Source organism: Xyrauchen texanus, chromosome 17, assembly GCF_025860055.1.
Source record: "Xyrauchen texanus isolate HMW12.3.18 chromosome 17, RBS_HiC_50CHRs, whole genome shotgun sequence".
NCBI lineage: Eukaryota > Metazoa > Chordata > Actinopteri > Cypriniformes > Catostomidae > Xyrauchen > Xyrauchen texanus.
In genome coordinates, this window is record NC_068292.1 from 5,154,988 (window position 1) to 5,169,227 (window position 14,240).

The 14,240-nt window shown below is 42.7% G+C and overlaps 1 protein-coding gene across 1 annotated transcript in view; it reads left to right on the top strand.

The window, feature by feature from the left end:
• Positions 1 to 14,240, top strand: part of grik3 (glutamate ionotropic receptor kainate type subunit 3) — a 227,024-nt gene that overhangs the window by 163,985 nt on the left and 48,799 nt on the right. The window contains exon 11 of the mRNA XM_052146972.1: positions 9,510 to 9,733. Coding sequence (XP_052002932.1) covers positions 9,510 to 9,733 — 224 coding nt within the window. The remainder of the gene's footprint in view (positions 1 to 9,509; positions 9,734 to 14,240) is intronic.

Here is a 14,240-nt window from a genome sequence, read left to right on the forward strand (position 1 = left end):
GCTACAAAAAAGTCTTGCTACTGAAAATTTGTGGTTATTAGTGTCGCTACTTTTATTTTGTTACTTCCCAACACTGATACAAACATCTGTGACTGCACAATGAATTGGGCCAATTGCAAACACCTTACAGTTGGACTAATGAGCAATGTTTGATTAATTAATCTATTCCACTGTAATTTTTATTCCAAAAATTACATTGTTATCTGGAACTTTTCATAAAGGAGACTGTTTGGCTCTTGAATTATGTTGTATGATATTTAGTTGGCCTAAGCACTGTTATTAGCTCACCACAGTGATGGTTACCTTACCCAGCAGGTGAGGTCTGTGGTTACCTTTCAGAGAATTTGAGCTGCGTATGATCGCCATTGGACACCATCCGAATGTCATGTGGTCTGAAGCCTTTTCCAAACATTACAAGGGCATAACAAGACGTTGAACAACATTGCTTCGTCGAGGCTCACAATTTCTCACCACAAGATATTATCCCCACTTGTTCCAATCCTATGGCCTGCAGATTTGGAGCTCCATGAGCTATTTGGGATTTCGGCTTTGTGTGTGAGAAGATAGCAGTGAGAACTTACACCAGAATCCTTCTTGTTTTTGTCACCCTCCCCCTGAGCGAAATGTGAGTGTCGTCGGACACGGTCTTGAGGCATTTTCTGATGAACAACACATGTGAAAGGCCATGTGCATCGTGAGCCGTCGACATTAAAATACACCATATTAGAGAATCCATCGTTGGATGGTAAGGAAACAAAATGGGTCCCTTTGTCGCTATTGTCTTTTTCTGTGCTGTTCTGGGAGAATGCAAATGAATAAGGCAATGAAGGAACGGCCTCGGCCTCACTCTCTCTCCCCTCGCTGTTTGAAGCTAACTGCTTGCGGTGGAGGGGATCATGCATGGACCGGTGAGCCCAGCCGCAGAACTAGAGGGCTGGAATAAAAGAATGTTCACCAACTGAGTGATGGCGAACCAACAAGTAGAGTGCTTCATTGGTGCAATTGTTCTTTCGGGATTCTATTAGGAGATGCAAGGTATTTCAAAAAATTGCCCGTTCCATGGATGGCATTATGCAGGCATTCTGAGACGTGCACTGCTATCTCTGCTTGAGTTTTCGATGCCGGCATGGATGTCGCTCTTTTCAACATGATTGTTTTGTAGTCCAACCAAGTGCTTCACATTAAGGAATGCATTTTGAGTCCACCGGCTCCGTTTGGACTTTCCCTCGATAGAGTCACATGGGGTAACCTCCTCATGGTCGCTATAATGTGTTGTTCTTGTTCTCGGTGGGGCGAGTGGTGAGTTCTGCATGGATGCCGCGGAGAATAGCGTGAAGACTCCACACACGCTATGTCTCCATGGTAAGGTACTCAACAAACCTTGTGATAAGATGCGCAGATAGACGTCTCAGACATGGCGGCAACTGAGATTCGTCCTCTGCCTCCTGGATTGAGGTGAGTCACTACGCCACCACGAGGACTTAGAGCACATTGGAAATTGGGCTTTCCAGAGAAGAGGGGAGAAAAAAACAAAAACAAAAAACATATTAATAATTCATGTTGAGCATTTTCAACTAAATTTTCTATCCATTGTGCAAAAGCAGATACTACACTTTGTTTCCCATTATACTGTATGCTGGGACCAATTTAGTGTCTAACCTGTTTTTCCATACAGCAATTTAGATCAGTTTCCTGTGTAATTTGTGCTGATGAACAAGCATTGAATATTTTCAGCTTGAGTTTTGTCTCTGCCTTCATGACCAAGGGTCTCGGGGCACATGTAATATAACTCAATGCACAATAAAAATAGGTCTACACACGAGTCTGACGGGCTTAGTATCAGGATAAATTTGCTGTTGTACATGCCTCGAACTGCAACAACCATATATGGTTTATACGGTGTAGTTTTCCCTCACAGCTTGCTCTGGAGAGCAAAGGTTAAAAAAACGCTTCCCCCAATTCAGCCTCTGTCTCCATAAACAAGGGTCTTGAGACATGCCCAATAGAATTCGATGTTCATCAAGCACAAGTGTACATGAAACACACAGTGAATGTAAGCACCACACATTGTCCCCATAAAGAATGCTGGGGTCATTTAGGTGAACCAGGTCTCTCAAATAAACATTCCCCCCAATGTTAACATAGGCTTCCCCATTCAAAAACCATGGAAAATGTTTATTCTGTCAGTGTCCCTGCAGTAAATGCATTTCAGGGCACTCCACATTTGTCTAAATACAACAAAGGCAGAAACATTATTAAATCCCATTCAACCAGCCACAGTAATAGAGGTGCAAAGGCCCCTCTCTGCTGTGCTGCTGGTTGTTGGGCAGTTGTCAAAAGTAAGCCAAGCATGCCATCTAGTGGTTTCATGTTGTGCTACAGGCAAGTGCCATGCATTAATTCCTTTGTCTGCCCGTCTACCGGCTTGACAGCAGTTGCAGGGCATTTCGACCTGAGTACTTCGAATGATGTAGTATGGTTATGTCATTCAATTCAGATGGGCTCCGCCAGTATTCAATGGGGTTGTTCCGACAGATGTCCTGTTCACGAAGCCCAGTTTTTGATTCTGGGAATTCACTCTCTCTAGAAAAAGGGACAATAGAGGAGATCCCCCCTTCTCAGAGAGAATGCAGCTTTTACAGCCGTTAATTCTGGTCTCAAATAAAGATAACATTCGGAATTTGAGACATTTGAATTTCACTCAAATGTCAATTCAGAATGCTGATGCAGAAATCAATAATGTCATAAGTACAGCTCGCGTTTTGTCATTATGCTAATGTCTAGTGATGTTCAGATTAGGACTTGTTCTCCCTGCACACCAAACTCTGCTGCCATGGAAACAGACCCAACTTCTGATGTCAGACAGACCTCCTCCACGGTTGTGGCGCTGTACACAAAGATCATCCAGTCTATGGAGTCTGGACAGGATTGCGGCAATATTGGCAAATAAACTGGCTGGAGATGCTCACAGTGCTGCTAGCATTAAAGTTTTTCCTTCCAGAGATTCAGTACAACCATGTCCTTGTCCAGTCGGACAACAGGACGGTGGTGTCATACATCAATCATCAGGGAGTGGTGCTCTCTCGTGCCATGCTAAGGCTGGCACTTCACATTCTTCTGTGGGTATGGGACAATGTACTATCTATATGGGCCATACATATTTGGGGGCAGATCTCCTGTCCAGACAGGGTCTGATGCCCGGAAAATTTATATTACATCCTCAGATTATGGAACAAATCTGAAGGAGGTTTAGCAGAGCGGAAGTGGACCTTTTCGCATCGAGCGAGACACACTATCCCCTCTGATTTCTCTCTTGCCCCCACCACCACTAGGCAGTGATGCTCTATTGGAAGTAAATTCATAATTCCTTTTTTATTTAGACACTTTAACTTGCTTGTGCTCGGCTATAAGCTTACCACATGGGCTTAGACAGTTGGCTGCTACTGTTCGTATGGCATGAATGTATTATTTCCCATAAGAATCATACGCAGCTCGAGTTCTCCATAAGGGAATGTCTCGGTTACGTATGTAACCTTGGTTCCCTGAGGGGAATGAGATGCTGTGTTGCTGGCCATGCTCTCTAGCAGCTGTATAGGCTCGTGCCTTTTGCAGAAAATCTGACTCCATAGCGCGAAAATGAGTGCCTTTAGCCCGTGATGTAGCTCTCTGCGGGGTGTTGCTTATGTGCCATCAGCCAATAAATTGCCATGATTGTAAAAGGGCTTCAGGCCATGTGACACTCGGATGGTGTCCCATAGTGATCATACGCAGGGTCTCATTCCCCTCATGGAACTAAGGTAACGTATCCAAGAAGTTTTGAAATGTAGTTTGCTTGAATAGATGCGGTAGGCCAACAGGAAAAAAGAGAGCAGAGTGTTGTTAATCTAAATATTTAATACGTTTGCAGGTACCCTCCGTGAAAACATACTGGAGTTGTTTTTTCTCTCTGCCTTGTTACGTTCTCCCTGTTTAGTCACCCGCTGTTTAACAGCTACTATTTTTAGGCAATTGATGCTGTCAGTCTGGACTGTGGTTCTTTTCAAAATTCCTTGTCCAAAATAAAGAGACCAAAGACCAGACTGCAGGACAGAATGAACAATACAAAAAATGCCAATACCATTTACCATCCAACTAGCAGAACTGGTCATGAAATTAAATGTCAGAGGAAGCAAAGGAAATGCTGTAGCTGTCTTGTGGTTGAAGGAAGAAAGGACATCATATTTTAGTTTTCCCTCCTGAAAAAAAACTGCATAGCTGGTGACCCGCATATGTTGTGCTTTGATGCTTGTCTCCGGCATGGGAAAATGGTTTGTTGGTTTCCCCATTGGGTTTTTAAAAAAATAGTTTTAAGATCATCTAGTGCAACAAGCTTTATCAGAAAAGCCATGCTGGGATGCATTTCCCAAAAGCATTGTTAGCCAAATATGGTTATGAGTTCCATCGTTGCCAACATAGTTCAATGATTTGGCGTTTCCTGAAAACCATAGTTCCAACGAACATTAGCAACCAGCATCGGAAATTTGGTTGGTTGGAAATACAACTCTATACCTGTGGTTAGAAGCACAATTTCTTGTTAGTTTGCTGTCTGGGCATCATTTGACTTCACTAAGGCTTCTATTTCTTTCATATATATATATATATATATATATATACATACATACAGGGCTGGGAAGTAACAAAATATTGTACAAAATAATGTAATGGGGAAACATTTTTAAAATACAAAATAAAAAGTAACTGTATTGCACTACAGTTACAATTGAAATCATTGGTATTTTGAATACAGTTACATTCAAAAAGTATTTTTAAGAGATTTATTTGCATTTTATTGTCATTTGATTCATTTAAGGTTTAGTCCTTTCAGATGGAAAAATGGGTTCATATAAATGATGCGATCCAAAGTGCATTTGAACAGCGGTGAAACACTTATGAAGTTTTACATTCAGACAGAGAAGTAAGTTAAAATAAACATTGTGTAAATTGTCAGCTAAATGCTATTTCTAGCCATTTTACATGCAAAAGTTACCAGGCACGATCATATTTTTTTATCAAGAAAATTCACATTGGATCATAATTTCTTTTTCAAAATTTCTGTAGTAGGCCTAAGACCTTTTACATTAGGGCAAAAAATGTATTCTTGATAATCATTTTTGTATTTTTTTCCTGTAAAAATATCTAAAAATCCTTAAAATTTGATTAATCTTGTTTTAGAAACAACACTGCATAAGATATTTAGGTTCACTATCTGTCACTCACTCGACATGTAGTGACACTAGGGGTCACTCTTGAGAGCCCAAGACACCTCTGATCTTTGATAAAAGGCCAATGGGAATTGGCGAGTAGTATTTGGATTATAATCTAAGTGGTATATATACGGGCATAAAGGAGGGGACGTGCACACCGCTCATTCAGATTTTCTCTTCGGAGCCGAGCGGTCAATGATGTCCGACGAGATTGTCCCCTTGGTCCCCCTCGCCCGGAGCTTGGATGCATGGCTTGCACTCTCCAACCTGTTGCGATGGCCTACCTCGGCTACGCGATTCTGTTCGCCAGGCACCTGCCCAGGTTCAGCAGCATCCACTTCACCGCGGTAAAGGGCTAGAACGCCGCTACCTTGCACGCGGAAATCGGCACCCTTCTGCGGAAGCGTGCGATATAGCCAGTCCCTTTGGCTGAAATGAAGAAGGGGTTTTACAGTCCCTACTTCATTGTACTGAAAAAAGGTGGTGGGTTGCGACCAATCTTGGAACAACAGGTACTGAACCGGGCTTTACACAGTCTCCCATTCATGATGCTGACGCAGAGGCGCATTCTAGCGAGTGTCCGACATCAAGATTGTTTTGTGGCGGTAGACCTGAAGGATGCGTACTTCCACTTCTCGATTTTACCTCGACACAGACATTAGAAACATTAGATTAGATTAATAATATGTTTTTTGAAATAACAGCTACTGAAAATTGTATGGCAAAAGAAAAAATTGTTTTGATGGCTGTGTTAATTATTTTTATGGTATTGAGTTAGTTTAGACAAATGTCTAATCAGTACAGAAAAAAATTGTCTAATCTGGAGATAATTATTTAAGGCATCATTAGTCAAAACAACTTATATTAGATTAATGTAGTGTCCCTTTTGTGTGACTGAATTTCTTTGACAAATAATATTACTTTCATTCTTATTCAAATTCAACATCCTGTGGCACATGGCAAATTCAGTTTAAATTCTTAGTCACAAATATATCTTAAATTGTCAAACAGTTGTCAAACAGCACTGCATTGGGGTCACGTGACGCCAAGCGAGGTTCGGACGTGTGAACAGCGAGCTCTGCACACTTTGCTAGTTTTGATTTATATGTCATAAACCAGTGAGATTCAATACACCCTGATCCATAACAGGAAGACAATGGCCATGACCATGGACATGACCATGGCAACATTGCGGTCGCGGCTCGCTTTTGTTAGAAAGCACACCACCCCAGCGGCTCCCTACCTCGATCCTCCTACCTACCGGTATGAGTCCAGTGCGGCATGCACTGGGGGTGATTCGGGGACCACAATGGGACCACCTCCGCCGGGTAAAGCCCCACGGACCTCCCATTCCTCAGCAGGTTCGTTTGCTCTGATTAGGCGCTCAGATGAGTGCGGCGGCTCGTACCAGGTCGAGTTCGACCTCTTGTTCGGTGCCCGCAAATGTGACATAAAGCAGCAGGAAGACAATATGTCAAAGAATTCAAAATTCTTTGACATATCGGGCTCTGGAGAAATTAAAAGACACTTATGTGCTCAAGCTAATGCCCCTCCGGAGGCCTCGAGCCAGGGAGTCGATTTGGTCAGAGGTGAATGAAATTTTTTTAACGTATCACCAATGATGATGGAGGTCATTGCTGACTTGGAAGATCTTGCTGCAATAAATCAATCGAACAAGGCCATGGAGATGAAATTCACTGAGATGGTTACAGGAGGGGTGTATGTCAAGAAACGGATTGATTATCTGGAATCATTGGAGAGGGAATTAGCTCCTAATCTGCGACCAAGGCGGATTTGGAGTGTGTCTGGGAAAAGTTGGAGGATGTGGAAATAACTGGTGGAATAACATCCGAATTGTTGGAATTTCTGAGGGAGCAGAGGGTCAGAATATGGTGGAATTCCTGAATGGGCTCTTTCCAAATAGGCTTGACATAACAGGCCATAAGCTGGAAATCGAGTGAGCTCACAGGCTCAGCGTTCCTCTGAGGGAGACAGGCCCGATTAATTCTGGCCAATTTCTGAGACACTCTGGGAGGGGTGATTACTGCTCTAATAGAGGGGGTTAACTGTTGTTTCTATGTATATATGTTTTGTTTTTCTGTGTTTGATATGTGAATCAATAATAAAAAAAAATTTAATCAGAAAAAAAACAGCACTGCATTTTATTAAATAACCACTAAACAAGAAAAGAAAAAGGCCAAAGCCCAGTCTGCAGGACAGAATGAACAACACAAAGAATGCCAATGCAATTTGCAGTCCAATCATCAGGATGGGTCACAGAATGAAATGTAACAGTGGTCTTGTGGTAGAATGAAGAAAGGACATCAGGTTATGATGGAAATGCTCCATTCAATGATGGCTGGATTGCAGTATTTTGTAAGAGCAGAGTCTGAACCCCTTTGCGAGTTTCATCATGTTAGGGGGAAGGGTGCAGTGAAGCGTGTGCACCAAGCATCTGGTTTCATTAACCTCCTGTCCAACCCTGGAGAGAAGGAAGCAGGGTAAGGCGATGTAAATGGTGACCTTCTAAATATGCAGCCAGACATCAGCGATTGAACGCCTTCCTTGCTCTTACGATTCATAGAGAGAGAGGGTTGGAATAGCAGACAGAAAAGAAACTAGGCCACTTGTTTCAACAATTGAGTCACCTGGCAATTCTGAAATAGATCCTCTGGGGTGTGAATTTGTCCATGTTACTGAGAGTGATATACTGCTTTGTATGCTGTCATATCTATATTTCTCACAATGGTGAGAATAACAGAAATATACAGCATAAATATGTGAGGGCTGTCAATTTATTTAAAAGTTATCAAATGAATTGCAAAATCATATATAATCAATGTTTTATCACGTGAGGAGAGTCATGTACAAACAGATATAAGCAGAAATGCCATGCTTCGGGTGTGCCAAGGGAAAACACAAGTGCAATAAAGTGACATATACAGTTATAAAACCATTCCATTCATTTTCTTTTGGCTCTATTTGTATTTTCTTAGCCCTGTGTTTGGTTAAAATGACTTTAATTAATACCACTTTTATCAATGGAGTAGGTAGACCTGTTTAGTCCTGGAATCTGAAACTTGGTCACGATTTGGTTTTATTATTTTGGAGCAATTCATGATAATTTTCCAAAATATGGTGAAGACACAACTGTAAATGGAGGGACATATTTCACTATATGGGACCATCAACAAAAATACACCAGATTTTATATTCAATGGTTCAAATAAATATTTCTGGGTCTAAAAATCTATGTGTTGAGCACTGTGTCAAGTAAAAGAACACATTTAATGGTGGGAAGATTCAAAATATTTTGAATCTGAGTATAGAAGGGTTTGTTTTATCTTTGACTGCCCTGTAAATGTAAACAGAAAAATGCTATATTAAAGTTTATACCCCTAGTATTGAAAGCATGTCATTTTTTTGGGGTAAGTACATTTTTGGGTGGCAGTTGTACACCTTGGCACACCAGTGTGACACACCGTGGCACTGACTAGCAGATGTGAGATTTAGGGGAGTGAAGGATAGCTACTCAGAAAACTTTTACCCACTAAGACACAATGTTTTATGGTGGATGGTCACTGAAGTTAATGCAATCATGTGAAAGCCGCAGAACTAGAGAACACCATCAAGAACAGCCTGCGGTATGGACATAACGATGTGTTTTCAATTGACTTTTTTTATATTTACATTGTATATAAATTTGTTTTAAAATCTTGTTTCAAGTCTGAGTTGTGAGGAAAATTGCCCAAATGTTGGTAGAGACATTTCTAATTTTCAGAAACGTATTAGGGATCTGTCTCTACCATACCTACTTAAATATTCAGCTATGGTCATCAATCAAAATGTTAGAATTATCACTTTTTTTTGGTTATAGAAAGTACAGCATGTAATTGCTCAATTTGTACACCGTCTAATAGAGTATATACCTCCTTTAATACTTTAATAGCTATTGTGCTTTTTTCAGATAATTGTGCTGTTCAGGTTGTACAAATTTGCCCTTTCAGATATTGTGGATGTTACAGTTACAGTCAACTGAAAATGAAAATTACGTTGTGTAATTTGTTCAGTGCTCGACCAATGGTGTTGAATTGGGGGCGGGACTATATGTTTTTACAACCAAAGGAAATGGGTGGAATTTTCTGGAATCTGTTTGAAAACAGTGTGTATTACAGTAGAATATTTATAGATTTTAGACTGTGTGTGTTCCATGTTATTTGTCTCCAAACAATTCTTCAATCTGATGTTTTGTTTCCTGTCTTCCAGAGAGTCGATCTGGCCGTGGCTCCTCTCACGATCACATTTGCACGGGAGAAAGCTATAGACTTCTCCAAACCCTTCCTGAACACTGGTATCAGCATCCTGTACCGCAGACCTAACAGCACCAATAGCGGCTTCTTCTCCTTCCTCAACCCCATGACCCCTGACATCTGGGTCTACATCCTGCTGGCCTACCTGGGCGTCAGCTGTGTGCTTTTCGTCATCGCCAGGTGAGCAAAATATCTTGGTTACTGTTGTAACCTCCATTCCCTGATGGAGGGAACGAGACGTTGTGTCAATTTTATGACACTAGGGGTCGAACTTGGGAGCCCCAAACACCTCTGATATTTGAGAAAAGGCCAATGAGATTTGGTGAGTGGAGTGGTGAGGAGACTAGACAAGAGTCGGCCATTTCAGAGAGTAGTTCACTATTGTGGCAGGAAGGACACAACATCTTATTCCCTCTCCCCAAGGGAAGACACAGTTAAACCGTACCGTGGAAAATAACTCATATGGTATTACGGCCAGGGAACCAAATATGTAGCACCTATACTGGCAGGGAACCACCACATATGTAGCACCTATCCCAATTACAGGGGCTGACCTGATAGGGCATACTTCACGAGTACTGGGTCTGCATCGAATTCCTCCACTGAATTCGCCTACCGCAGGGTCCTGGGGGAAGAAAGACATCCAGGGTTCGTCGGTCCCGGGAACTCACATGGACCAAAAAAGTGCATGTTATCCCCTCAAGGAGGAGAAAGGCACTATGTGCAAGCGGTACACACGGCCAGCTGTCCGCACACTCACCTGTTCATATCTGCTAACATGGGATGAAACTGACACAACCCAGAGATTGTAAAATGGGTGTCGCCCAGCCCGCTGCTCTACAGATGTCTGTTAGAGAGGTGCCATTTGCCAGAGCCTATGAGGATGCCACACTCCCAGTGGAGTGTGCTTGTACTCCAAGGTGGCACGGTGCACCCTGGCTTAGTATGCCAAAGCAATGGCATCCACAATGCAGCAGGAAATCCTCTGTTTGGAGACAGCCTTCCCCTTCCGTCCTCTAAAACGTTTTACCTCTTCACTGGGCAGCACTTGAAAGTTCACCACTGATCCTTAAAGGGGTTGCAGGAACTTTGGGCACATAGCCTGGCCGAGGTCTCAGGATCACGTGAGAGTATGCCAGACCAAAATCTAGGTATGTATTGCTGACAGAGGACACCTGCAGATCCCGAACCCTCTTGATGGAAGTAAGCGTAGTCAGGAGGCTGAATTCAATGAGAGGGCTTCTAGCTCGCCTGACTCCACGGGCTCAAACAGGGCTCTCTGTAGGCCTAGCAAGACTACAGAGTGGTCCCATGAGGGAATGATGGGTGGCCTAGGAGTATTCAACCTCTGGCACCTCTAAGGAACCTGATGTCTGAAGTCGTGCTTCCCTAAGGACTTACCGTCTACATGCCTGTTCGTACCCACTTTCAAGGTGGAGGGGACAGCCACCCTTCCAAACTCACCTGCAGGAAGGAAATCACCGACCTGTCTGGGGTGGGGGTCTTCACCTCGGAAAGACAGATGCCACTTCAAGGCATACAGCTGCCTCGTAGAGGAAGTTCAGGCCTGAGTGATAGTGACCACCACCACTGGTGGCCAAACATGGACATTCCAGAGGTCTGGGCGTGGGTGCAAAATCATGCCCCGTCCCTGAGAAAGGTTCTTCCTCTGGAATTTGCCAGGGAGGGGCTGTCGCGTGGAGCGTGAGCTCCGAGAACAAAGTCTGGGTGGGCCAGTACGGTGCCACCAACTTGACTTGTTCTTCGTCCCCCAAGTCTGTGCAAGTGGGCTCACTGGGGGCAACGCATATCTGATCAGTCCCCGGGGCCAGCTGTGTGCCAACGCATCTGTGCCGAGCAGGGTCTTGGCCAGGGAGCACCATAGAGGACAGTGGGAGGATTCCTGGGAAGCAAGCATGTCTACCTGCGATTCACAAATCGATTCCAAACCAGCTCAACCACCTCGGGGTGGAGTCTCCACTCTCCTCGTGCATGACCTGTCATGACAGAGCGTCTGGTGCGTGATAGGGTTTGCATGGGATATGAGTGGCCCGCAACAACTTCAGTCGCTGCTGACTCCAAAAGAGGAGATGGCGGGTGAGTTGCAACATGCAACGTGAGCATAAATCCACCTTGCCGATTTATGTATGCTACTGTCACCGTGTTGTCCATCCAGACTAACCCGTGCATGCCCTGGATCAACAGCCGAAGCCTCTGCAGAGCCAGCAACAGGAGCTTGAGGCTGCATTCCCATTGCAAATGGTGTCCCAGCCTGACCTGGATGCGTCTGTTGTGACAACGACACTCCCAGACGTTTGTTCGTGAGCCATGCTGTCAAGTCCAATTCTATCCCGAGAAAAGAGATGCTCTGCACTGGGGCGAGATTGCTCTATCCCATGTTGACCTGAAGTCCCAACGGCTGAGGTGTCCGATCACCAGGTCTCTGTGCACACACAACAAATCTTGAGAGTAAGCTAGAATCAGCCAATCATCGAGATAATTGAGGATGCGGATGCCCACTTCCCTTAGCGGAGCAAGGGCTACCTCTGCGAGTTTCGAAAAGACACAAGGTGACAGGGACAGACCGAAGGGGAGGATGTTGTACTGGTATGCCTGACTGCCAAAGGCAAACCGTTTTCAAGAACGGTCAGTGTCGTGGCAGAATCGAGGACATGAAAGTGCACGTCCTTCAGGTCCGAAGGGACGGAGGGCGTCAACTTCCTATGGGAGACTCTACACTGAGGCCGAGCCATAGGCTCCTGACTGGCACTCTCCGATGCTGTGATCGATACCTCCGACGCTGTGATTCAAGAGCCCCGATTGAGACATTAAGGCCTTTTCTCAATTATAAGATGTGTTTGGGGCTCCCAAGTTCGACCCCTAGTGTCTACATCAACACAACGTTGAGTGAGTGACAGATAGGGAACCCCATTTAAACATTGAAACTTTTTCTTTGAATTCACAAAAGTAAAAAAAAGTGTGTTATTAGAGGTGTTTACTGCAGCTAGCATCACTATTTCTATAGCTTTACTTGTGTTTAGAGAACTGAACAAAACCCCTAACCCAACATATTACTTGTACTGCACACTTTGTGCTTCCGACATGATTGCTCAAATCTAACAACTTCTTGAGGAGAGGTGTGAAATTACTTTTGTGAGCAACTGGATTTGACTCGTTGGACATTAAAGTGGACGACAAAAGTCTCAATGACTGACATAGAAGTTGGGACCAGAGCCAGACCTAGAGACCAGAATATCATAGAGACATAGAGGAGGGCTCTTTTGACTTGGACCAGTAAGTAACCACCTAAAAACCATCCAGAGCACCCAAGCAACATCATAGCAAAACACTAAAAACACCCTGAATACCCAAGCAACTGCATAGCAATGACTACTGAATTAATGCCACTTGGTTTGATGTCTTATTTAGTGCAATGCAATGCAAGTGTGGTTTAAGTGTCTAAATATATTTTGGGCCACTGTAAATAATGTTTCAATTTTGAGCATAAAATTTCTAAACTAATATGATTAGCTGGCACAATCTTTGTGAGGTTTAAGGGTGCAAAGCAACACTGCTCTTAAAATATACAAGAATTTGAGAAGATAAAAAAATACTTAATGGAATACAAATAAAATAGATCTTTTAGATCTTATGCTTCGGCCAGTGTGTAATAATAGATATTCTTTCCACCATCTTTCTGGTCTTATATTCCCAACAAACATCACATTAGCCAGGTTTTAATTGTGTGCAAGTTAGCATTCCAAGTAGTTCAATAAAATCTACACTTACAACCAAAGAAGAAGATAAATAGACTTAATCTTAATTACAGTCACAGACAATATACAATGTCTGACTTTCTGTACTTGAATAATATGAGCAAATACCCAGTATACATGATATATGATACTGTAGAAGAAATAAAACCCTCAACCTTTAAATGCTTATATTTAAAATGCTTCTCTGGACTTCTTTTAATGTTAGGAGAGTGAAAGAGTTAACAGCTGTAATACACATTGTGAACAATTATAAATGTTATTTTTCATTTTATTTTTTTCCCCCAGGCCAAACAAGTAAATTACATGCTCTTAGACAAATTTACTCATGCATAGTCATGCAAGGTATCATCTTCCGCCAATTTCCTGTTGTGGTGCTGGTGCTCTGCTAACAAGTCCCCTGATGATACCTGTGTCGCTCATCTTAGGAGGCATCTGCTTTAAGATGTTCCTTGTACTGTAGATTTTATTAAGGGACAGCTGGTATAAGGGAACTTGTAGACTGCAGTTACTTGAAGTATCTAGAGTTAATAGTTAATAGTTCAACAAGCTGTTGAAATGAGCTGAGATTGTTCGCCCTTGCCACTTGAGAAATATCATTAAGTGTTTAAATGCAGCTTCTTCCAACTCTTTTGAAGAGCATATAGCATTTTGTTCTAGTAACATAAGAGTGTCTACTATTAACAGTGTGAAATATTAAATCTCACAGCATATAAAGCCAATAAAGCCAATTGTATTCTTAAAATTTCTAAAGAATATGAGTAGTGCTTGTCCAGATCATGAATTTGGTTGCTAAGAAATGTAATAGCATACTTTTCCTCAATAAATAACACAAAAGCATTTACATTCGATGAGTTGTGCTCCAAAAAGTTCAACACTTAAGGTTAGGGGTTTGTTTTCTGTTTGTTTGAATG